The sequence below is a fragment of the Hypomesus transpacificus genome, chromosome 4, assembly GCF_021917145.1.
Source record: "Hypomesus transpacificus isolate Combined female chromosome 4, fHypTra1, whole genome shotgun sequence".
Taxonomy (NCBI): domain Eukaryota; kingdom Metazoa; phylum Chordata; class Actinopteri; order Osmeriformes; family Osmeridae; genus Hypomesus; species Hypomesus transpacificus.
This window is the reverse complement of record NC_061063.1, coordinates 8,443,312-8,466,045: the sequence shown is the minus strand read 5'-3', so window position 1 is coordinate 8,466,045 and position 22,734 is coordinate 8,443,312. Positions and strand designations below refer to the sequence as shown.

The window sequence follows — 22,734 nt, the reverse complement described above, 5'->3', positions numbered from 1 at the left end:
GTTCTTTGTGTTTCAAAGGTGAAGGAATTGGAGGAGGAGGAGGAGAGTGGGGAAGAGGAGAGGACTGGTGTGAGTTTGAGACATGAGGAGACAGGGGAGACAGTTTGTAACATGAAGCCTCCTCTACCCAGTTACCCGGCAACCACTTTGCCCAGCTCTGCCCTCCTGAAACACACACCACTAACGAGACAGAATGACACCTGTTCACCTCAGCGTTCATACAGAAAAAAGACACACACTCACATCAGACAGGTACACCCAAGCACATCAACGCACACCCACATGTTGGCGCCTGTATCTCAACATGAACATGTAGGCCTGACCCTGAAGGGAGAGAGAGTTGCAGTGAGATAAACATGTATAGGAACATAAAAGTCCATCTGCAAGACCAAGCAAGGGAATGACAACATTCCTGTTGCACACTTAAGGAGTTGCGGATTTTGCCATGAATATTATAATGTAACTGTATACTTTCCCAGTTAAGCTAGCTTCTCTAATTTATTTACGTTACTCATTATTTACGTTGCTCTTCATGAATGATCTGCAACAGGATGTGTAGATAATTATGTAATGTAACGGTATGGACTCATCCACACATGCCCACCTCCATTCAAACCTCAATTCAAACTGTGTAATATTATTGATATTACTGAGATACTATCACCACCACCACCACATACTCCTACACGTTTTTTTTTTACAACAGCCCGTGCTGCAGTGTCGGAGGCGAGCAGGAGGGTTTGTGACAAGGTTAGATAACCGCAAGAAATACCGCAGTCCTCCGACCTCTATAAACAACTGGCAAACGCTTTATAAGGCCAAAATTGTGTACTTATCGATCAGCCTAATTTCACATTGGATCAGATTCGCTGTGACGTCGCTTTGGATTGATGATATCTTTGTTATACATTATTCTACCGACGAGAACCGGAAGGTGCTGTCCTTATATGGGTGCATCAGGACGAGATTCCCTCTCTCTATGCGCATTGGTATATGACCATTTACGACAGCCCAGCCTATCGCCTACGCGCACCGTTTAGACCGGGGAAACCGTGAGTTCCCGCTAGCCGGTGGCGTAGGCTCAGTAAAATTGATGTCAGCATACATTGAGGTGACACGATTTCTTTTGAACATGAATTATTCAACTAGTTTGCTTGGTCTCAGGTGGTCTCAGGTGTGTATTAAGGTCATCAGTAATTTGCCTGCTCAAATTATATGTGGTGGTCTGACAAGAATGTGCCACTAGGCTTCTAGACAACTAAGTGCAGACAACCTATTATGCAAACTTGGATTTTATAAACACTGAACAGCCAAACGAACACATCACATTCTGTCAGAAAATCAGCATTGTCTCACATAATGTTACAGTATGGCCACGATTTCAGCACCTTGGACAGCGAGACGTGGCATTAGCTGTACCAAATTCAGTATTTTTTTTACTCTTTAACTTTAGAATTTTTCCATTCATGATTGGGCCCTGTCCTCGGAAAGGGGGGGGGGGGGGTGTCCGATGAATACCAAATATAATTTACTGGAAAACTGGCGCGAATGAGCCGCAGTGGGAGGGGCTGTTAGATGCCGCATTTTTCTGAATGAAATTACTCGCGACCCCCCTACGCGCACATTTCTATCTAAGCTCCCCATTGGTTGAATCTCTAGTCACTGACGTCAGCTAGAATCTAGTGAATGTACCCGAGCGCTGAAGGTCCAGTCTCCATTCTTGCACGACAGGCATCGACGGTGAGGAGTTGCAGCCAGACAACAGGGACTGATATCTAATGGGGACAGTGAAACAAGACTGTTTGAGATACTGTGACTCTTGTCAAGACTTTAGAAACAGCCGAACAACAGATTTGATTGTTTTCTATCTGTGGATAGTGGCTCAACGGAACTGATAAAATTGGATTCCAAGTGTACATTGAGGTAAGCTACGTTCTCCATCGTGCGTGCTTTTGCTTGTGGGACAGTGTGTGTGTGTGTGTATCTTAAGTGCGTGTGTGCCTGTCGTGGTCTCCTTTGGTGCAGTGGAGCTGCATATCTCTTACACAACACCCCTCACGCACAAGGGTATCCCCATACTGTGGGATGTGAGGTGATGAGTAATTGCCTGTTGACGTGTCGACCGGAGGGGGCGCGCGATCTCTTATCTAGCCTCATGTTATTTATTCATTCGAAACCGGCATTTCCGATGCGATGACAGCTGTGGTTCCTTAGCCGGCAGAGAGTAAAGTAGTGCACAGAGTAAGATAATTTTTAACAGTAGCCGAATGGACCAAGTATTTAAATAACAAGAAACAACCAGACTCAATTATTTTTTTATTGACATTTGTGTGGTTAAGAGACCTGACCTCTTTCCAAAATATACCCACCTGAACTATAGTTTACTGATGCACAGAGATTGAATGGTTGCTTTACTAGCTGAGCCCAAGTCCTGTAACCCAGACAACTGTTTCAGAGCCTCAGCCTCATCTCTGCATGTGAAAACTAGAGGTTCCTCTTCAACCACAAGGGGTGGTGAGTGATTGTAGTGGGAAACATAGTCTTACAGTGCTAACCTATTCTTTCTTGTCTCTCTCCTCCTCAGATTCCTGTGCAAGTCAAATGATGATCCTGAATGCCTCTGAAGTGGAGTGGGAGGAGTTCTCCGGTGCGTCCCCTCTCCATTTTCTGGACCAATCAGTTCCACCATTGACCCCTGAAGCCCCTCCTCTCAGCGTTTGGGGCGTGGCCTTGTGTGTTTCTGGAACTGTCATTGCTGCTGAGAATGCCGTGGTCGTGACAATCATCTTAGCCAATCCCTCTCTACGAGCTCCTGTCTTCCTGCTGCTTGCCAGTCTCGGATTGGCTGATCTCCTGGCAGGTGTGGCCTTAATCCTACACTTCCTCTTCCTCTTCTGCGTGGAGCCTAGTGATTGGTCAGAATTGCTGATCTCAGGACTGCTGGTGACATCATTGACCGCCTCCCTGTGCAGTCTGATGGGCGTGGCTCTAGACCGATACCTGTCTCTAAGCTACGCCCTCACCTATGGCTCTGGCCAATCACGGCGCTGTGCTGCTCTCTTGCTAGGTCTAGTTTGGGTGGGGGCATGTATCATAGGGGCGGGGCCAGCCCTAGGGTGGCATTGCCTCGATGACGTCACTTCCTGCTCCATTGCTCGACCCCTAACCCGGACATACTTATCTCTGCTGTGTGGAGGTTTCCTGGTGGTCGTCGTGATAACCTTACAGCTATACGCCGGGATCTGCCGCGTCGCTAGGAGACACGCCCACGCCATCGCCACCCAGCGTCACTTCCTGCCCCAGCACCAACCATACGCAAGCAAACACAGCGGTGGGCGGGGCTTCTCCAGGCTAGCTGTGATTCTGGGTGTGTTCGTCGGGTGTTGGATGCCCTTTTCCCTCTACGGGTTGCTAGGAGACGCGTCCAGCCCCCCGCTCTACACCTATGCCACCCTGGTGCCGGCAGCTGGAAGCTCCCTGCTGAACCCTCTGCTGTACAGTCTGAGGAACAGAGACATTCGCAAGGTGCTGGTCCACTCCTGCTGCCCTCACAGACACTCAGAGCAGGCTCATCAGCCCACGGACGTGTAAGGAGCTGGGCAGCCCTTTCCACAAAGCACCAGGACTGTACCACCAGACATTGTAGTATGCACAACCATAGACACGATCACACACACACATCACTCGCACATGTCCATCAGATGGAATCTCATCTGAGCTTCAAAAGCAATCAGAACGTTTTGATCTGTTCTGCCGGCCGGCGGACATCTTGAAACGGTTGACCGTCATCACAGGGGTCCAATATACTGTTTCATCAACTCGTGCCTCATTCTCAATCAACTGGAACTCAGACATAGAGATCCTATATATCAACATCCAAATATCTCTGGATTAAATTAACTGCACTTTATAGTGATGATATTGGAGGGAGGTTATGCAGAGGAGCTCAAACACTGATACTGTAATGTTTTCTTGTGTCGTTACTGTGTCAGAGCCAAATGCCAATTGAAAATACTTGAATTCTTCTAAAAACAGTGTTTGTTTATTCGCATCGAAAGGCACTTTGATTGTGAGTTCTTGTTGCACAATGTTGTTGTTTTTTTATTTATAAACAAATTCATGTTTTGTAATGAAAATTAAAAAAATATATTTTGTATGGAAAGTGAAGTAAGTTGTTCCATTTGTCCTCACAGCACACACAAACACAAGCAACTTCATTGTGTTTGATCTTTATTGTACAATTGATCATTTAGAAAGGACACAGAAGAGGTACATCATTGGATAAGCACACACTTTGAACAGCTGATACAACCAAGGCAAACTTTGGCTTTAAAATAAAAGGATAAGAATAATTAATCCTTAAGACAGTTTGTTTGGCCCCCCAATGACTATGTTTGCTATTTGGTAAAGGTTAGCTGATCTCAGACCTGTGATTTGGTAAAGGTTAGCTGATCTTAGACCTGTGATTTGGTAAAGGTTAGCTGATCTCAGACCTGTGATTTGGTAAAGGTTAGCTGATCTCAGACCTGTGATTTGGTAAAGGTTAGTTGATCTCAGCCCTGTGATTTGGTAAAGGTTAGCTGATCTCAGATCTGTGATTTAAGGCAACTTTGGCCCAAAGCTATGTAAGAAACAAAAGGCACTTAAGAAGGGGAGGGGCTTTGGCATCACAGGGACCAGCTCATTGGCTAGTTCGTATAATGGCTGCCAGGGGATGTAGACGGTTCTGAACGACTGGCCATTCTGAACGTAGCCCCGCTGTGGAATGAGTCCCTCAGTGACTAAGGCAACAGTTCCCATGACAACCATTTTTTTTTTTTTTTTTTAAGGAAGGAAAGAGGAAAATGAAAGTGTAAGCTCTTGGTCTTAAACAGATTGCAGTATGCAGGATTAAATAGATAATACAGATCATGATCAATAACACCATCTTCAGTAAATGTATTTTGTGCATGATGTGTGTGTGCACAAGAATGTTTTGTATGAATTTATATCAATACATGGAACTGCATTTACATCAGCATTTTTACTCTGCAAATAATAATATTAGGGACTGTGTGTATATGTGTGTACATGCTTGTATGAGCTCCCTCACTTTCAGTGAAATAAGCTCATGATATGAAAAATTGTACAGGAGCATTTGACTAACCACTAGTATTTCTAAGTGAATGTGATGTCACCCAGAAGTAACTGAACAATTCATACAGGCACCCCCCCACACACACATACACACACACATATATATATAAACATTATTAACATACACACACATCCTATATAAATTCATGCATGCCCCTGCATCTTGACTGTTCATCGGCCCAGGAAAGGTATGGCATGGAACCGCTCATGAAATACAATAAAGAACAACACTCGCTGCTGTCTGGAGGCCTCTACACTACAATGACATCTCAGACAAATCGAATCATATCGTCTAGGGCCTGTGGTTGGTTGGGAAAGTAGGGAGAGACACACACACACACTAAACTCACACATAACCTTTGGCCTTTACTCCATAACTCCCTGGAAACTCAACAGGTTGAGGAAGGGGGGGGGGTGTTTTTCTTTGTGAATGAGGTGGAGGAAGACTATGGCGGCGGTGAAGAAGAAAAAGAAGAAGAAGTAGTGGTAGTGCTTACTCGGACCACTCGTCATCGTCGAACTCCGAGGAGTCGTCCTCGCTGTCGCTGCACTCCACGGCGATGCGGCGGGACAAGATGGCTGCCACGTCGTTCCCCCCGTCGTTATCGCCTCTCTTCTCCTGCTCACGCTGCTCCTCCACCTTACGGAGGTTGAAGCCTGAGGGAGAGACGGCGAGGGCGAGTTACTGGCTGTGTGTGTGTATGTGTGTCAGTGTGTGTGTGTCAGTGTGTGTCAGTGCGTGTACGCTTGCGTGCGTTACAGGGTTCACTGTCAGAGGAACTTGTTGCTCTTGTTGGTTAGTTGTAACTAACTTAAAACTATTGTACTTGCTGTGTAATCCATTTTTGTTTGTCTTGCTTTTTTCCGAAGGTACACCCTTGCACTTTTCGAGGTTCATGTTGTTTAATTGTATCTTGTTTAACTACATGCTCTTATGGTTCTTCCCTTTGGGAATTATTTAGTTTTCACAATGTATGCTTCATGTTTTGGTTACCCGCAATGTTTGGGGCTATGTCGTTGTTATAATCAGTGACCTATGCCCTTTTGTCAAGCTCTCTTTCGGAAGTCACTTTGGATAAAAACGTCGTCTAAATGCATAAATGTAAATGTTACAGTGTTCACTGTCAGAGGAACTCCGCAGACTGACTCACACACACCCAGACATGGAACACGGAAGAGTGTCCACATCCCAGTCATAAACATGTGTGGAGGAGCTACTGATATTACCCTCTATAACTGCTAACATGCTAGTTAACTGTAGTGGGTTCATATATATATGCGTGCTGTCCATCCATGGCTTTGCCTTTCACGGCGAGTGACTCCTACCTTGTCGGATGGCCTGGAGCAGGTCACTGCGACCGCCTTCAGGCTCCTCTGCCTGGGCTTTAGGGGCGGCAGGGCTAATGGAGGCAGGAGTGGGTGCAGGGGGCCCTGAAGAGGGAGGAGGGGGACCTGGGGGGGGCGGGGGAGGAGGTGGAGGTGGGGGGCCACCCCCTTGGGGCAGAGAGGGGGGAGGAGGGGGTGAGCCCATGGAGGGAAGGGGTGGAGGGGCAGGGGGGGAGGGGTAGGAAGAGGAGATGGGAGGGGGGGAGGGAGGGGAGTCAAAGAAAGGAGGAGGGGGCGGGTCTCCGAAGCCAGAGGGAGGTGGAGGAGGAGGGGCAGGGGGTGGGGCGAGGTTGGGCCGGGAGCCAGCAAGAGACGATGCCATGGGAGGGGCCGGCGGTGGGTGGGTGGGGCTTAGCAAGCTTCCACGCTTCTGGGTTGACGCTCCGTCAGAATGCCTGCCAATGAGAGTCGTTCAGGTCAACAACAGAAACCCTGACTCAGGAGACTGCAAACTCACGCCAACTCAAGAACGTCTTCACAGGTGTAGATCGAGCGATCTAGACCGGGTGTCCTTACCCTATGTCGGGTGGTGGGGGGGGCAGGAAGTCGTCCGGAGCAGGGGGGGGGAGGGGGGAGCCTGGCTCGAAGGCGTAGGAGCCTGTGCTCATTTCCAGACAGTCAGAATTAAAGTCCTCTCCAGACCCTATACTGCCGTTCAGGCCCTCCTGAGAGTTCCTACACACAGGGAATTAAAACACATCCCAGGACACCCAAGTTATATCCCTTTCCTGCCCAGTTCTAGAGCTCCCTTTCCCTCTGCATGTTTCTCTTTTCATCCACTCACCCCAGGTCGTGTTTAGGCACCACAAACTCCTCCCCCATCTTGCGGCGTTCCCACTCATCCTTCCTGGTTTTGATCTTCCGAGGGTTCAGGGTCCGGGGGTTCAGATTGTCCTTCTTCTCCTTCTGCTCAGGGATGGACGGGCAGACAGACACGAGTGTTTGACAGCAAGAGAGTCACCCGAGGTCCTCTGTGTTTGTGTGTGTGTTTGTGTGTGTGGGTGTGTGTTACCCTGTGCTTGCGTCTCTCCTTCATGATGTCTTTGGTGTCCTGCAGCATCTTCTCCTTCCACAGTTCGAAGAAGTAGGAGGAGTCTGTGTAGAACTTCAGAGCCTCCTTCCCATCGTCTCTGTGAGGGACATTCACCACATCAGAGAGGCTGCGTGTGTGTTCAAGGAGAGTGTGTGTGTGTGTTTTTTATGTGTTCAAAGAATGGGTGTATGCAGAGTGTGTGTGTGTTCAGAGACGGACAGCGTGAATGTACAGACAGTGTGTCGGTGTGTGCTCACAGAGTGAGTGAGTGTACAGACTAAACAGTATGTGTTCAGAGAGAGTGTGTGTGTGTGTGAAGTATGTGTGCGTGTTCTTACCTGTACTGGCTGAGTATGTTGAGAGGCGGGGGCTCGTTGCAGGTCAGGTAGGTTTCCTGTATGGGCATGGGCAGGGACGTCCTGATGAACAGCTGCTGGTCCTGCATGAGGTTACTGCGGAAGGCCTTCCTGGTGGTGATGGCCTGCAGGGACACTGGAGACAGAGGGAGGGAGAGACACACACAGAGAGAGAGAGACACGGGAGAGAGACACAGAGAGAGAGAGACACAGAGGAGAGAGAGAGAGACACAGGAGAGAGACACAGAGAGAGAGACACACCGGGAGAGGCAGACAGAGAGACACAGGAGAGAGACAGAGAGAGAGACACACAGAGAGAGAGACACAGGAGAGAGACACAGAGAGAGAGAGAGACACAGGGAGAGAGACACAGAGAGAGACACACACAGAGAGAGAAACACAGGAGAGAGACACAGAGAAAGAGAGACACAGAGAGGCAGACAGAGAGACACAGGAGAGAGAGACATAGAGAGAGAGATACACAGGAGAGAGAGAGGGGGAGAGAGAGACAGACACACAGAGAGAGTCAGACCTCCAGGATATTGATGTACACCAGCACGACTAAAGAAAGATTCAATGCATATTGCCTCGCTTACCATCTGTTTATCAGTTATGGCTGGATTCTGCTGTTAGTAATAACGATCTGTGTGTGTGTGTGTGTGTGGCTCACCCTCTTCCTCTTTTGGGTCCAGCTGTGTGACTTTAACCTGCAGGCGGTCCACCCTCTCCCCCAGCGTGTTGACTCTGAGGGCGAACGCCCCGGCCTGGACAAACAACTCGCCAAACACGTCCTCTGCATATTTACCTAAACATTCAAACACGGATTATACCTACAGGCGAACCAATACATTTAGTCATTTAGCAGACGTTCTTATCCAGCGTGACTTACAGTAGGTATACACTCTAACAAACAGCACACCACACATGGCAACAGAGAATCATCCCATTCTACACACACACACACACACACACACACACACACACACACACACACACACACACTTACTAAGACTGCCGAGCTGTCGGATGATGTTGGCAAGGCTGATGTTGGTCACACATTCCAGCTCACTGCGGATGGTGTTGGGGAGAGTCTGGCGACACACGTGACGCGGCTCGATGTTCCTCGTCACCAGAGGCATGATGGGACAGGAGGGGACTGGGGAAGTGTCCCTGTGGGAGGGGGGGGGAGGGGAGTTGGAGACACGTTGAACACCCACCATAATAGGCAAACGTGACGGTGGCACTGAATGTAACCACTTCAAGAAAGTGGTTATTTTTTCGGAACATGGACTATAATAAACGTGTCTTGATGATATAAACATGTATTGCAGACTCCTTTATGTTCCACGCCACTGAAATTCCACGGTTCTAGCCTCTAATTCGGAAGACATTGAGTGTTACAGGCAACTGCCTTGATGTCGCACCCAGACAGACAGACTTGAAAAACACAAGGACAGACTAAGCTAAAGCAGAACCAAAACCAGAAGCTAGATCCAGGTCCATTACCCTTAGACCAACGTCCCCTCACGTCAATGAGTTAGTGTGAATGAGAAGTAAATATAGAAAAATGTCATATCTTTACTGATGCTAGACCAATTTAGACTCATTATTACTACTTTGAGGACTTTAAAGAAAAGGTTTGTAGGTATCGGAAACGACCCCCCCGACCAGACCGACTTCCTATTTCCAGCCGTTGGTGGCGTTCCGCAGCCAGAGGAGGGCGCCTCAAGGAAAACTCCCATTCCAACTTTAGCACATAGGCGTAGTGGCTGGATAATGATCTCTTTCAGAAAACAAAAAGTGTCTATTGATCCGATTCCCATTACCATGAGCGCTAAAAAGATTATGCATCTGCCTTGCAGACTTGATCAACATGAAATCCAAGTCTTTGACGAGCATTAGGGCACAGAGTACTTAGATGAGTGGATTTTTTAGAAATTGTACGTTGTAAACTCCTCCAGAAATGTCACTAAAATGCATACCAAAGTCAGTGAACCACGACGCTTCGCTTCATTTTATTATATTGCCTACATTGTTTTGAAAGAGTAGGTTAACTAGTAGATTAAGCAAAAGACTGAGAACAATGTTTGTAGTGGCGCTTGTTGTGTTGTGGATGCTTTCTCACATTCTCTTAAAGAGCAGGTCATGGTGAATTTATCTAAATATCTTTTTGAAACTAATGTGGCTAAAGTAGTTTACATTTTCAACACATTTCGAGTAACACTGGCTGACATGAAACTTCGGCTCAGGGCCTTGTCATATCAGCAAGAACAGGAAGTGAGATAAAGGCGCCTCTCCTTTAGCTGAAAATCGGGCGGATAAAAATATAGTAGTCCAAGACTAGAAATAAAAACACACAGATTGAAATTGATTAACCTACCGTCACAACTGTCAAGACAACCGTCCGTTAATCCAGTTTCGTTGTTATGTTGTCTCTAGTTTTCGAAGACTCCGTATAGAAACAGAGCAATTACTGTAAACGGAGTGTCTGGGCAGAACGCTGACAAGTTCCAGTTGGTTAACTTCTGATTGGTCGAGGCTTTTGCATTCAATACGTCTATTGGCTTATCGTCACGTCAGTTCACATCTGAAAGAGAGGACACTGGTATTTAGACGTAAAGCACGTAACTCCACCCTGCATGGTCATTAACATCTGTCCGTAGTTTACGTACCAGATTATGCAACGTTGGGTGGGCAAAAATCACACATTCCACGCGCCACAAAGCGGGTTTGAACGCATCCTAAATATGACTGGCATTACACAGCTAGATTAGGCGCATCTAGTTCAAATACTTTAGTCTATTGAATAAAATATAATTTTTGGGGATCAGTGACAGCATACCAGCTTTGATCCCAGGCCATGAAAAAGTTTGACGCTTAAATTATTATCTCTTGGTTTAAAAACGTTTTATTGCACACACATTAAACAGTATTGACATATAAAAGGCAGTTACATTGTAGAAGTCCCAGATATTCATAGGTGGTTATAACAGTTGTTTCCACACATAAGGAATGCTACAATAAACTCAACAATATGGTTTAATATATAACCAACATTTCACATTTAAGTCAAATTAAATCAAAATTAACTGACAAAGCAGCTTTGCATCAATCGTCCATGTGTTTCTGTAGGATTACCAAGGTGTGCTTTACAGCTGAAGACATGAGGATTGTGAAACAGTTTCAAAATTCAACCTTTGATTCACCTAAAGCTGCCAAATGAGCAAGGTTAGTCCTGAAATAAATTATTTGGAAACCTAGGTTCTGAAATAATGGTACAAATAAATGGTCAGGAGGACAAGGATAGGAGTGAAGCTAGACCAACACTTCTTTTCTAAAACAGAAATTAATTCATGGAAAAACCGGAGCAACGACATTGTCCTGGGATCAGAAGGAATGTGTGATTATACTGTTTTCCACCAAAGGGTGACATGAAGCAAGACTATTCACACATGAAGCAAGACATTCCACGCCCACTACCGGCCCTTCACTGATATGTTTATGTCCCAGAGTGTAGAAGTCTCCTGTTGACCCAGCTGAGAGTGTAGGAGTTATGTGCGTTTGTTACTTTTTGTTTCAGGATTTTGTCTCCCTCCCCGGGAAAACTGTGCACCAGACGGAATCCTGCCACGTGGAGCGCTCCTGTAGAACGCTGAACCAGTAACGGACCACCTCCGCGTCGGTCCCTCCCACCTCGAACCCCGTGACAACCAAGTGGCGAATGCTCTGGAGGGTTCCGAGCTCCGCCCAGTTTTGCAAAACACGCCACTCCGCACTGAGCAGGTCAGCGTACAGGAAGTGGACCTAAACACAATGAATAGACTAGAGAGGCTGCAGTCTGACATGATGCATGATGACTGTGAGATACATTATGGGATGTTCTACCTGAACTTGTCAAAAAGAGCCATATGAACTCTGTCCATTTTTTTTTTTTAGCTTCCCTCTTGTGGCTAGAGCATGTAACTGCAGCTGTGACCAATTTACTGACTCACTGTTGCCATGGCATTCTTGAATGGATCGGAGCCCTGTTGCCATGGGAACATACAAGTAAGTATGCTTTGTGTGTCTGTATATATGCAGCGTTATACTTCATGTGTTACAGTGGTACCTGTGTGTGCTCTTGTGTGTCCGTCTTGTACGATGTGTGTGTGCGCGCGCGTCTGTGTGTGCAGTTTACCATTTGATGTCCGAGGGCTTTCATGATATCCGCCAGTGTTCGAGACCCACTACCCAGGATGCCCCTCTTCTTCTGTCTACGCCCCCTTGGACTTCGCCAGTCAAGCCACGCCCGGTGGTGCTGGATTACACCCCTGTCACTTCGGTCACCCTCCAACGTGTCGCTATGGAAACTGCCTGATGTGGTCAGACTGGGGTCGAACCGGTGAACCTCACATCCAGCTCCTAACACAGTCTCCAGGAACTCAGCATCATTCCCATCCATGCTGTAGAGAGAGAGGGAGAGAGAGAGAGAGAAAGAGAGAAGGAGAGAGAAGGAGAGAGAGAGAGAAGGAGAGAGAGAGAGAGAGAGAGAGAGAGAGAGAGTGAGAGTGAGAGTGAGAGAGAGAGAGAGAGAGGGATGTGCAGAGAGAGGGTGTGGAGATTATTGTATGCATGAGTAATTATTCATTGCATTGTTAGCATGTATTTCATCACTGCCAGTGGAAAAAACACATACACACACCTAAACACACACACACACCTAAAAACACGCACTCACGCACACACACCTGAAGGAGTATGCTACGCAGGCAGGATTTCCTTTTGGAAGGCCTCGACTGTCTGAACACAGAATCCATGGTTGTCTGGGGGCCTGTGAAGCCGGGGACTTTCCTGGGAACACCATCCGAGGACAGTTCACCTTTGAGAGGAACGGAGAAGGGGGTTAGTCACGTATCAACGGAGGTTGGTTATGCTGAATTAAGTCAGATGGCAAAGTCATGTACACATGTCCTCATTTTTTATGTAACAAACTTACAATGGTCAAGTGTGGTTTAGTGAGCAACACAGGCATTTGGTTAGTAGTGTTTTACACTACCTGAGGTGTTGTAATGTATGTGACGATGCGATCAACCTCATCTATGAAGGAGGGCTTCCCTACTGACCATGGTTGGAGCTCTGCCCCTTCACCTGCATCCTGACACACACACACACACACAACATAATTGGGGATTTAATAAATCACCTTATCTATCACTGCAACATAGGTACCTATACAGGTATGCTTAAACTGTCTGCTGTATGGCATCTTGGAGTTTTGGGTGGGAGTGGAGGTCAGATAAAGGCATAAATAATGCAGAAGAATGACAAGAATGTGTGTGTGTGTGTGTGTGTGTGGAGGGGGGGGGGTGTGGGAGGGAGGGGGGGGGGGGTGTGGGAGGGAGGGGGGTGGGGTGGGAGGGAGGGGGGGGGGGTGGGAGGTTTGAGTAAGAGAGAGAGTTGCTCCCCTGTTATTATAGATATACACAGGTCACAGACTTTGAACCATGCCCTGCTGCTGACACACACACATACAGACCTATGTACACACACACACACACCCTCACTCCCTGCGACACCTATAGACCCCTGTGATCACCATGGCAACCCTGAAAGGGCGGGGGGAGTTGATGACTCACAACACTTCAGAGCCTAAAGCTGGGAGAGAGTGTGTGTGTGGTGGGGGGGGGGGGGGGGGGGGGGGGGGGGTTGAAGAGACAAAGAGAAAAGGAAAAAAAGAAAGGGTGAGTGAAAGAGTGAGAGAGAAAGCGAGAGAGACACAGGGAGAGACCGAGAGAGAGAGAGCGGTGTACATCAAAGAGGTGAGCCAAGGAGACAAGGCTAGGATGGTGATACAGGGTGTGCTAGGCAGTAGAACCCAGAGGAGAGTAGGAAAACAGTGGAGGAGACATTCACAGCTGACAACTCTCTAGCCTCGGGCCACCTAGGGGTAATGCAGAGAGATGGGGTCAAAAGGGTAGGAAAGAGAGAGAGACACATGAACCATGCTGAAGGAACTCAAACACTGGGTCAGCAAGAGCTCACCTGTGTCCTGTGTGTGTCTGTGTGTGTGTGTCCCAATGGCTCTTGAATCTTGAACTTTGGGCACTCTGAAAACTCTTACCTCGCGCGTTGGCATCTCATTCTCCTCCTCGTACCCGCGCTCTCCCCTTTCCTCCTCGTCTTCTTCTAGCAACTCCGGTCCGACTAGTATGACTCCCAGGTTGCGCGTGCTCCTCACCGGTTCGATACTTATAACAGAGAAGGTGATCCTGTCCTCATCCCCTAGGTATCTAGCTTGTTGGATTTTCTGCAAACTGAGCCCGACCAAAAATTGAAGAGCAAGCAGAAACGGCGGGATTAAAAATAATCCCGCGCGATAGAGCACGCGCCGCACACCGGCTGGCATGCCTCCTTGGTTGCACTGAGGATCATCTCTCGCCCCTGCCTCCAGTGTGGTGTCCCGTGAGAGTCAACTGACTACTTGGGAGACTCGGGTGAAGCTACTTTCTGAAAATAATAAGTTAACAGCTGGACACCCTCCCTTTAGCCTCTCGCTCTCTCTCTCTCTGTTCTTGCAGAAAGCGGTGACGCAGCGCATTCCTTAGCCAGTCCGGCCGTGGCCTTATTGACACAATTTGTCTTACTTTTCTGTCAGTTAATCTTTAAAGCAGGTTAATGTGGGATCCAGTTAAACATTTTATAATTGCTTCATTTGAAAAAAGATGTCTGTGCTTATCTAGTTTTAATCACATTAATAATAATTAACGAATTTGGAACTCTTTGTTACCAGATCCTGTCTTATCGAGCGCAGCCACCCGTGGAATGTCACAGTAAACATTGTTTCGCCTGAGCCTATTTAGTCAGCCTGTTGACAAACTACTTAAGATATAAAAGTAGTGAAAGAACATTGCAGTCTTTCCAGCTGCACACACATGCTGCAGATATCTAGAAAGACGACAGACGGCAGAAGGAATGGCCTTGTGATTCTTCACCTGGACTTCCAACGCGTCGCAGAAACAGCAGCCCAATCAGATGCTTGTGTTTATGCCTTTCCATTTTAGGAGGTAAATGTGTTTTTCGTTTTTTTTTGTTTGTTTTTCATTTAATACTTTATTCTTGTCTTTTTGTTGTTGTTGCTGTATTCCTCCCTTTCCAATCTTCAAGTCTGGACCGTTTTATTCCATTCTTCCCATATCCCTCCCTCCTCCCCTCCCTACCAACCTCCCAGTCATGTCCCTATCTGAACTCCTTTAGCTCACCACAGCATGGAGCTGAATACCAAGCTAAACACACACACACACACACCCACACATACACCCACACACACAGGCACACACACACACGGGCACACACACACACACGGGCACACACACACACATACACAAAGGGCTCCCTTAAAGTAGCAGTAGACCAGACCAGGTTAACAATGGCCAGAACAGAATGTGTATTTAAATATTTGCACCTCAGATACATGATATGTAACAGACAGATATACAACTTTTCATCACAAAACTCACCAAACAACACAAGACAACAGAAAAAAGAAGAGATAGAGTGAAGAGAGGAAGAGAAGCCCCACCTCAGCTTAAATATCAGAGCTCCGCCCACTTTGACCCCTGACACACACACACACGTACACACACATTGATGCACACGCACACACACACACACACACACATCTCTTTGGGGGTCGCCAAATGTGTCTTTTTCCTTTTATAGTTTAAACAGCGAAACACAGGATGTCGGGTCTCCATGCTTCATTCTTTCCCTCCGGAGCATAAAACCATGGCAGAACGTTAATGCAACATTGATATCATGTTTGGGAGGGGGTGAGAGGTTGTAGGCCCACCGTCCACGCTGGAGTTGGAGTCTATGTACAGATGCTGGTTTTTCAAGAGCAGATACTGGGAAGTACTCACCTCTCACAGGGCACAACACAGCGAGGGGGGAAGGAGGGAGGGGATGAGGACCGAGAGTAGGAAGGGGTGTGGGGGGCAGACTAAGTGGATTGAGGGCATTGGGTTGGTTTGATGTTTCTGTGTCGGTCAGGGTGGAGAGGAGAAACAGGGGGACAGGTGGAAGATAGAAGAGAGGGTCAGGAGAGCGGGAGATCGGGGGAGGAGGAGGAGAAAGGTTGGTGCAGTCCAGATTCACCAGCATTCTGTTTCCCTGGAGATGACCAGTGAAGTTCCATGAAACACAGCCTTCTGGGAAATGGAGTCCTCCAAGCAGCACAGCTAGACTCTGAGGGGCGGGTCATGTCCATACTTCTGTGTCCATATGTCAATCAGCATCTGTCAACCCTCCACAGGATCCTCCTGGCCACTCCCTCTTTCCAGCTGAGCGTATACGTGCTTTTGTAGTGTGTGTGCGTGTGTGCGTGAATGTGTACAGGATGCAATGCAAATGCACAACCTGTACTATACTGCAACATTGTGGCCTACGGTCTGGAAGCCCACATGCCTGCATGTATGTGTGCATGTGTGCCTGTTTGTGTGTTGCTGTGTGTGTGTTGCTGTGTGTGTGTTGCTGTGAGCTCTTGATTGTCATTGCTGGAGCATTAAAGCTAGACTGTCCAAAACTGGCAGACTCTCCTCTTTCACCAAGTCTCTCACAAAGACTTAAAAAAAAGTTTACAAATCTGTAAAAGCTTGAGATTGAATGCACCTGTGTAAAAAAAACAAAGAGAGTCTCATCAGTAAGGTCAAGCAGTTGTCATGGAAACATTATTATTAGTTTAAGAATTTAGAGTTCAACACTGGGATCAGAAAGGACATCAAAAAAGGTAAGCTGTTCCATAATGAGACTGCATCGTGTGCATATTTCATAGAAAGTGCAGTACGAACTGACCCTGAGAGAGTCATTAGTAGTGTGTGTGAGAGGAATGAACAGCACTGCACCTGGAGCCACAGCTACAAGCTGGTCACACTGAAGCTGTCGTCTGTCGGAGGGTCCAGCAGCTGGCAGAGGACCCCCCCGCCCCGCGCCGGCTGGGGGGGGTAGCGGGAGGGCATCCCTGGGTAGGAGGAGGAGTGAAGGGGCAGGGGGGAGTAACCCATGTCCTCTGAGTGAGCAACGGCTTCCAGGGAGGGCTTGTGGAGGGGGGAGGGGTAGGGAGAGTGAAGGATGGGGGCCTGGAGGCGGGAGCCTGAAGTCATGTGGGCAGCGAGGTCTCGTTTGTGGTGTGGCATGCCGGAGGGAGGGGGGCGCTCTTCGTAGTGTAGGGGGTTGGGGTGGGTGTGGAGGCTGGAGGTGGGGTTGGAATGGAGGTGGGGGTTGGCGTGCGTGTTGGGGTGGGGATGGGGGTGGGATTGGGCATGGTGGTGGTGGTGATTGTTGGGGTGGAGGGGGTGGTGGTGAGGGTTGGCGACGCTGCCATGTAGGGTGGTGCTGGGGTGCGAGTGGGGGTTAGAAGGATGGTTGGGGTTCGATGCAGGGTTGGTGTGGGGGCTCAGGTTGGCGTGCGGTTGTGCGTTGGGGTGTTGGTGTGTGTTGGCGTGAGGATTGGGGTTTGAATGGGAGTTGGCATGCGGGTTGGTGTGTGCGTTACCGTGGGGACTGACGTGTGCACTGGCGTGTGGGTTAGCGTGTGTGCTGGTGTGTGCGTGAGGATTTGGGCTGCCGCCATGCGACGCCTGTCCGTACCAGTAGGGGGAGCCACAGTAGTTGGGGGAGTCGTACTGGGGGTATTGGGGGTCTTTAGGGGGGGCACGGTGAGGGGGGCTCAACGCTGTTCCGCAGTGGGGAGGTAACCGTGGTGACGGGGAGCAAGAGGGAGAGAAGGTCCTGGTGGGCACGGGGTGGTAGGTCTGGGGGGGTGGAGGAGTGGGTTTCGGGGGGTAAGAGGACATGCTGGGGGAGAGGGAGGACTCCCCAGGAAAGATGGCTGGGTAGCGCTCATCAGAGGAGGGGGTGGAGGGGTGGGCGGAGTAGGGGGAGGGGTACTCACAGGGGTCTGAGGGGTAACTGTGGGGAGGTGCAGAGGTGGGCAGGGGAGAGAGGCTGCTGCTGTCCCCGCTGTAGTAGTCCAACCCCTCCTGGAACAACCCGGAGCCTCCAGAGGCCCCCCCTCCAGAGGCCCCCCCTCCAGAGCCCCCCCCTCCAGAGGCCCCCGCTCCAGAGGCCCCCTTGGCTTTGGCTTTGGCTGCCGCGGGGCGCTCTCGTTGGCACGGGGACAGACCCCCCCTCCCTCCTCCTCGGGATCCCCTGGGCTGCCGGCCCCCCACTCCGCTGATCTTGGGTCCTGGGCCCTGGGACGGAAGCGGGCTGGACGGAGAGTCTGGAGGGCCGCCTGCTGTTGCGGACCCCCCCTCCCGTTCCCCTTGAAGTTCAGACCTTTTCCGGCGCCCGCGGCCCTGCTTGTTTCCTCCGCCCTGGAAAAGTACATTCTGGCTCCAGTTGTAGGAAGGTCCAGCCGCACTTTCGTGCCAATCCATCATCAGCTTCTCCAGACTGGATAGGCTGGACTGGCCCGCTTCTCCAATAGGAACAGGCTCCTTCTGCCTAAAAATCCCGCCCCCTGACCCAGAACCTCCACAAGTGGCTGCTGAGCCCAGGTGGGAGGAGTCAGAGGAGGATTCCGATAGGCTCTCTGGGAAGGAAGGCCGCTTGGCCTTCTGGGGAGTGTAGTTGGAAATGTCCAGGATGTCTTTAGACTCAGTAGAACTGCCGGCATATTCATTGTAGCTGTTGTACTGAAGCCCGAAGCCATCTGTTCCCCAGCTAGCATACCCCTGCCTGAAACCAACCCCCCCCCCACACACACACACACGTACACACACACAAATACACACACTTTTAACACAAACGTATTCAATAAACTGTATACATATTGAAATATGCCACTCTCCAAGCTGTCTTTGTTAGAAACAACGCACACCACAAAAATGCAGATTGTACAAAACCAGCCATCTGCTCTTGACGAAGCTTACCTGTAGTTCCACTGATTGGAGGGGTGTCTGTATCCTTCCGGGGAAGAAGAACAGGGGAAGGAGCTGCTCTTGGCCATGGCCATGTAGCCTGCTCCTGGAGATGTGGGTGCTGCTGTCTCCCCCCGCAGAAGGGAGGAATGGGCCGACCCGGGGTAGCCGCTGTAGCCCCGCTTGGAAGCAGCCTGGTAGCTGGAATAACCCATCTGACCCTGGCCGACAGGGGTGGCCTTGGTGCTGCTGTGTCCTGCGCCATAGGAGAAACTGCAGTCCGTGGGCCTCTGAGAGCCAACACTGCCCCCGCCAGGTGAGGAGGAGGAGTAGCTGGAGGGGTAGTGGCAATAGGAGGAGGGATGGGGTGAGCTGGGGGAGCGGGACAGAGAGAGGGACGGAGGGGTGGACTTGGAGAAGGAGGAGGTGGTGGGTGAGGTCTGGGCCAGGCTGTAGCTGTAAGGAGGCCTGGCTGAGGAGCACTGGGGCTGGGCAGGGCTGTCCAGACCGGGCCCTTTGGGGCTGCGCTTGGGGAAGGCTGGGGACCAGCTGGGGCCGGGGGCTGGGCTGGAGGACTCGTAGCCCGCGGCGTTGGGGGGTTTGCGGGTGTCAGGTCGTGAGGAGGCAGGGCTGGACATGGAGATGTCCAGGAGGTCTGAGGAGTCGTCAGAGTCGAGCAGAGAGCGAAAGTATCCAGCAAACAGGCCCTGGGCCTCCTCTGCTGAAGCCCTGGCCACTTTGCCGCTCCCTGGGCTTCCGTACACCCCCCCTCTGCCCCCCTCGCAGGATAGGAAGCCCCTCCCGGGAGAGCCACAGCTCTGGAACCCCCCTGGTCCCCTGTCCTTCTGCCCAAAGCCCTCCTCTCCCCAGCCCCCGCCCCCGTTCGCCCAGTCCTGCCCGCCCGCCGCTCCTTCGCCCTTGAACGTCCCGTTTTTACGAGAGCGCCGCTTCCTGACAGGCTTCTCCCCGACCCCCCCGTCCCCCGCAACCCCGCCCCCTCGGCCTCCCGCCCCTCCGCCGGCGCCCTTGCCCCGTTTCCGCGGCAACCCGGGCTCCACCCCCGGAGGAGTCGGCTTCCGCTTCTTGCCGATGGTCTCGAAGAAGTCGCAGAAGGAGCTCTTGAAGCCTTCGGCGCCGCCCGCTCCGCCCCCCACGCCCCCTCCCCGGCTGCCCACCCCCCCTCCTCTCCCCCCTCTGCGGCGGAAGCCGGTGAGCCGGTGCAGCAGGGTGGAGATTCCGGGGTTTTCCAAGGGCGCGTGGAAGCTGTCGGGCTCGCTGGGCGTCCAGCACCGAGGCGGGGAGCAGCGGCCCGTGGCGGGCGGTTGGCGGTTAAGGAACGCCAGCTTGGACAGCACGTCGCCATACTCGGCCTTGATGTCGTTGGTGTCGTTGACGTATGACGGCTGCGGGGAGGGGAGCTTCGTCCGCCGCTTGCGCCGAGGCTTCTTGGGCTGGTCGGCGTTCCCGACGGCGTTGCCGCTGTTCCGTGCGTCCGCTCCTCCCGGCACGGCCTGCTTGGGAGGACGTCCGCGCCGCCGTTTGAGGATGACAGGGAGCTCTCCGGGGGGGAACATCACCATCACGCTCTTCCCGTTGTTCTTCATGCGGAGAAGGGCCGTGGGCTCCCTCACCACCACCGGGCCCCCCTCAGGACCCTCCGGGCCCCCGTCGCCCCCGACTCCACCCTTATCTGCCCCGGTGACCGTCTCCATGGAGGAGATCTTGTAGCTCTTCTGTCGTCGGCTGAGGTTGACAGGGATACGAGCCACCTTCACCACGATCTTCCTCACCTGGGGGAAGGGTGTGGGGGGGGGCGAACACAAAGATTAGTTTAAACCAACATCAAAGTACTATGTGTAACGTACTTGTAATTTTCAAATGAAGAATAAACCCAAAAATCTGTGTATCTTTGTGTGACTGTAAACTTCGACTCACCCCGACAAATCGTCCACGCCTTTTCTTGGGAGGGGGAGAGACCTCCACAGCCACCGGTTCCACCTTCTTGACTGCTGGCAGAGGTCGGGGTTGGGGTCGAGGCCGGGGGCGAGGCCGGGGCATGGGACTGGGCTGAAGGCGGCCTGGGAGGGAGTGGGGGGAGGGGCGTGCCGGGGGGTGGTGAGGGGCTGGGCGTGCCGGGGGGTGGTGGGGGGCTGGGCGCGGAGCGGCTGTGTCTGGGACGGAGGAAGCTGCGGACGGAACCTCTGCAGCTCCTCTCAACACCACCACCTCCTCCACCTCCTCTTCTTTTTTAACATTCCAGATCTTCTCCTCGCTCTCCTCTTCGTCCGCCTCCTCCTCTCCTCTGTCTCTCCCAGCCCTCCTCTCCACGTCTTCAGTGTTGCGGCGAAGCCGGGACGACTTGCGTAGGTGGCAGGGGAACCGAGGGCGCCCGGAGCTGCGCAGGGCGTACTTTCTTTCACCTTCTACGGGTAAAGGGGAGGGGCCTGGAGGCGTCTGGCCAATAGAGACGGGGCTGCAGCCTGGGAGCGTGTCTGTCTCTGCTGAGGGGAGAGGGAGGGGCGGGCTGCAGGGAACTGAGGCCGGCATCTGATTGGTGGAGAGGGGCTGATTGACGAGTGGGAGGGGCTGGGTTTGGGGTGATGAGGTGTGGGTGTCAGAGGGAGGGGCGGCTCTCGGTTGCCCTGGCGCTGCCGGGGGGCTCGTGTGCGTGACGACATCAGCCTGACTGTCCGTGTGTGTTTTCGAAAGCGCGTTTGTCTTTGGAGGTCTGCTGTGGACAGCTGTGTCCATGTTATCCTGCGTGCTTAAGGGCGTCTGTGCGAGTGTGTGTGTCTGCGTGTCGGGGTACGTGTGCATGAGGGTGTCCAGCTGCCTTCGTCTCCGGGTGCTCAGGCCCAGTGTCCGATGCAGCCCGTTGGCCAGGGTGGTGGGGGGGATGAGGTCATAGTTCACCGAGGCCCCGTCGCCAGGCTCCAAGGGCCTCCCCTCCCCTGTCCATCCCTCTGGCCCCTCCAGTCCCCCCCCACAGCCCTCGTCCTCCTCCAGAGCCCCCCCACAGGCCCCGCCCGAACGCAGGCGCCCCGTCAGGTGGCTCATCCAATGCAGGGCACTCGCGTCTCAGTGATGTCACAAACGGGGGACGGGAGATGCAGGCGGAGCGTGTTCAGACGAGATGCGCGTGAGTTTACGTGCTCTTCCAAGTTACAGTTGTCTAGCGGAAGGATTCAGGGACCTAAGGGAAGAAACGGAGTAAGTTAAAAGTTTGATCAACGAGTTGACAACAGTACAAGGAAAAATAAAAAGATGAAAGATTCAAATTGGCATTGAGAATTCTGATTCAATTCTCTTTCAAATTGAAATTCAAACCCAAGGGGGAGTTGAACAAAACATGTTTCCATGTTCCATTGTAACTCTGCTGTTGCACAACACTGCTTTCATTCACCGTTCACGTCCAGATCGATCTTTGACTGTCTGGGACTCGTTCCAGCCTTAGGTCCGTGTGTCTGGCTTCTTCTGGATATCATTGGGTCCGTAGTACTGCAGTGGAGAACACATACACACTAAACCCTCTCTCTTCTGCTCATCCCCACTGCCCAGTCCATGGCTTCTGAATGAAGGAGGGAGGGAGAGAAAGGAGATCTGTTATGAAGCAATTATTTCAAGGCAATCATGTCGGATTAGACTGAGGACAGCGTAAGGTGTTTTGTTGCTGCAACTAAAGTTGGGATACAATCAAACACTGCAGTCCCCTCTCTCCACTCCTCCTCTGCCACATAAGGACAAATCCACAACAAAGCCACTAGATCCACCAATACCTGCACCATGAGCCGCCACACACACTCACACAAACAAGGGTTTGAGACAGTGCACACACATCTTCACAAACACATCTTAATTGTTTCTCATACGCGCTGATGTGTCTCTACTGTAAGACTATCTACCACTAGGGGGAGATAGAAAAGAG

General features: G+C 51.0%; 4 protein-coding genes across 4 annotated transcripts in view; 1 reads left to right on the top strand and 3 right to left on the bottom strand.

Moving 5' to 3' along the window:
- The first annotated feature begins 2,596 nt into the window (after positions 1-2,596).
- On the top strand, positions 2,597-4,895 carry gpr3 (G protein-coupled receptor 3). The gene has a single exon (XM_047018891.1). It carries the CDS (start codon positions 2,602-2,604, stop codon positions 3,589-3,591), a length of 990 nt encoding a protein of 329 aa, XP_046874847.1. The 5' UTR covers positions 2,597-2,601; the 3' UTR covers positions 3,592-4,895.
- On the bottom strand, positions 4,214-10,442 carry wasf2 (WASP family member 2). The gene is made up of 9 exons (XM_047018890.1): positions 10,292-10,442; positions 8,918-9,081; positions 8,582-8,716; positions 7,894-8,047; positions 7,535-7,652; positions 7,307-7,428; positions 7,039-7,197; positions 6,463-6,917; positions 4,214-5,793 (listed from the first exon to the last, which is right to left on the bottom strand). The coding sequence occupies exons 2-9, from the start codon at positions 9,048-9,050 to the stop codon at positions 5,630-5,632; spliced, it is 1,440 nt and encodes a 479-aa protein (XP_046874846.1). The 5' UTR covers positions 9,051-9,081; positions 10,292-10,442; the 3' UTR covers positions 4,214-5,629.
- A 364-nt stretch (positions 10,443-10,806) lies between these two features.
- LOC124467533 (probable methyltransferase-like protein 24) lies at positions 10,807-15,060 on the bottom strand. The gene is given in 6 exon segments (XM_047019841.1): positions 10,807-11,551; positions 11,554-11,715; positions 12,089-12,353; positions 12,639-12,769; positions 12,947-13,045; positions 14,012-15,060. Coding segments are annotated over 6 exon segments (1,083 nt in total). The 5' UTR covers positions 14,297-15,060; the 3' UTR covers positions 10,807-11,410.
- A 16-nt stretch (positions 15,061-15,076) lies between these two features.
- The window catches only part of ahdc1 (AT hook, DNA binding motif, containing 1), an 11,650-nt gene continuing 3,992 nt past the window's right edge, over positions 15,077-22,734 (bottom strand). Inside the window, exons 2-6 of the mRNA XM_047019840.1 lie at positions 22,213-22,377; positions 20,745-22,002; positions 18,822-20,599; positions 16,791-18,627; positions 15,077-16,557 (exon numbers count right to left, since the gene is read on the bottom strand). Coding sequence (XP_046875796.1) covers positions 16,803-18,627; positions 18,822-20,599; positions 20,745-21,866 — 4,725 coding nt within the window. The 5' untranslated portion in view covers positions 21,867-22,002; positions 22,213-22,377 and the 3' untranslated portion in view covers positions 15,077-16,557; positions 16,791-16,802. The remainder of the gene's footprint in view (positions 16,558-16,790; positions 18,628-18,821; positions 20,600-20,744; positions 22,003-22,212; positions 22,378-22,734) is intronic.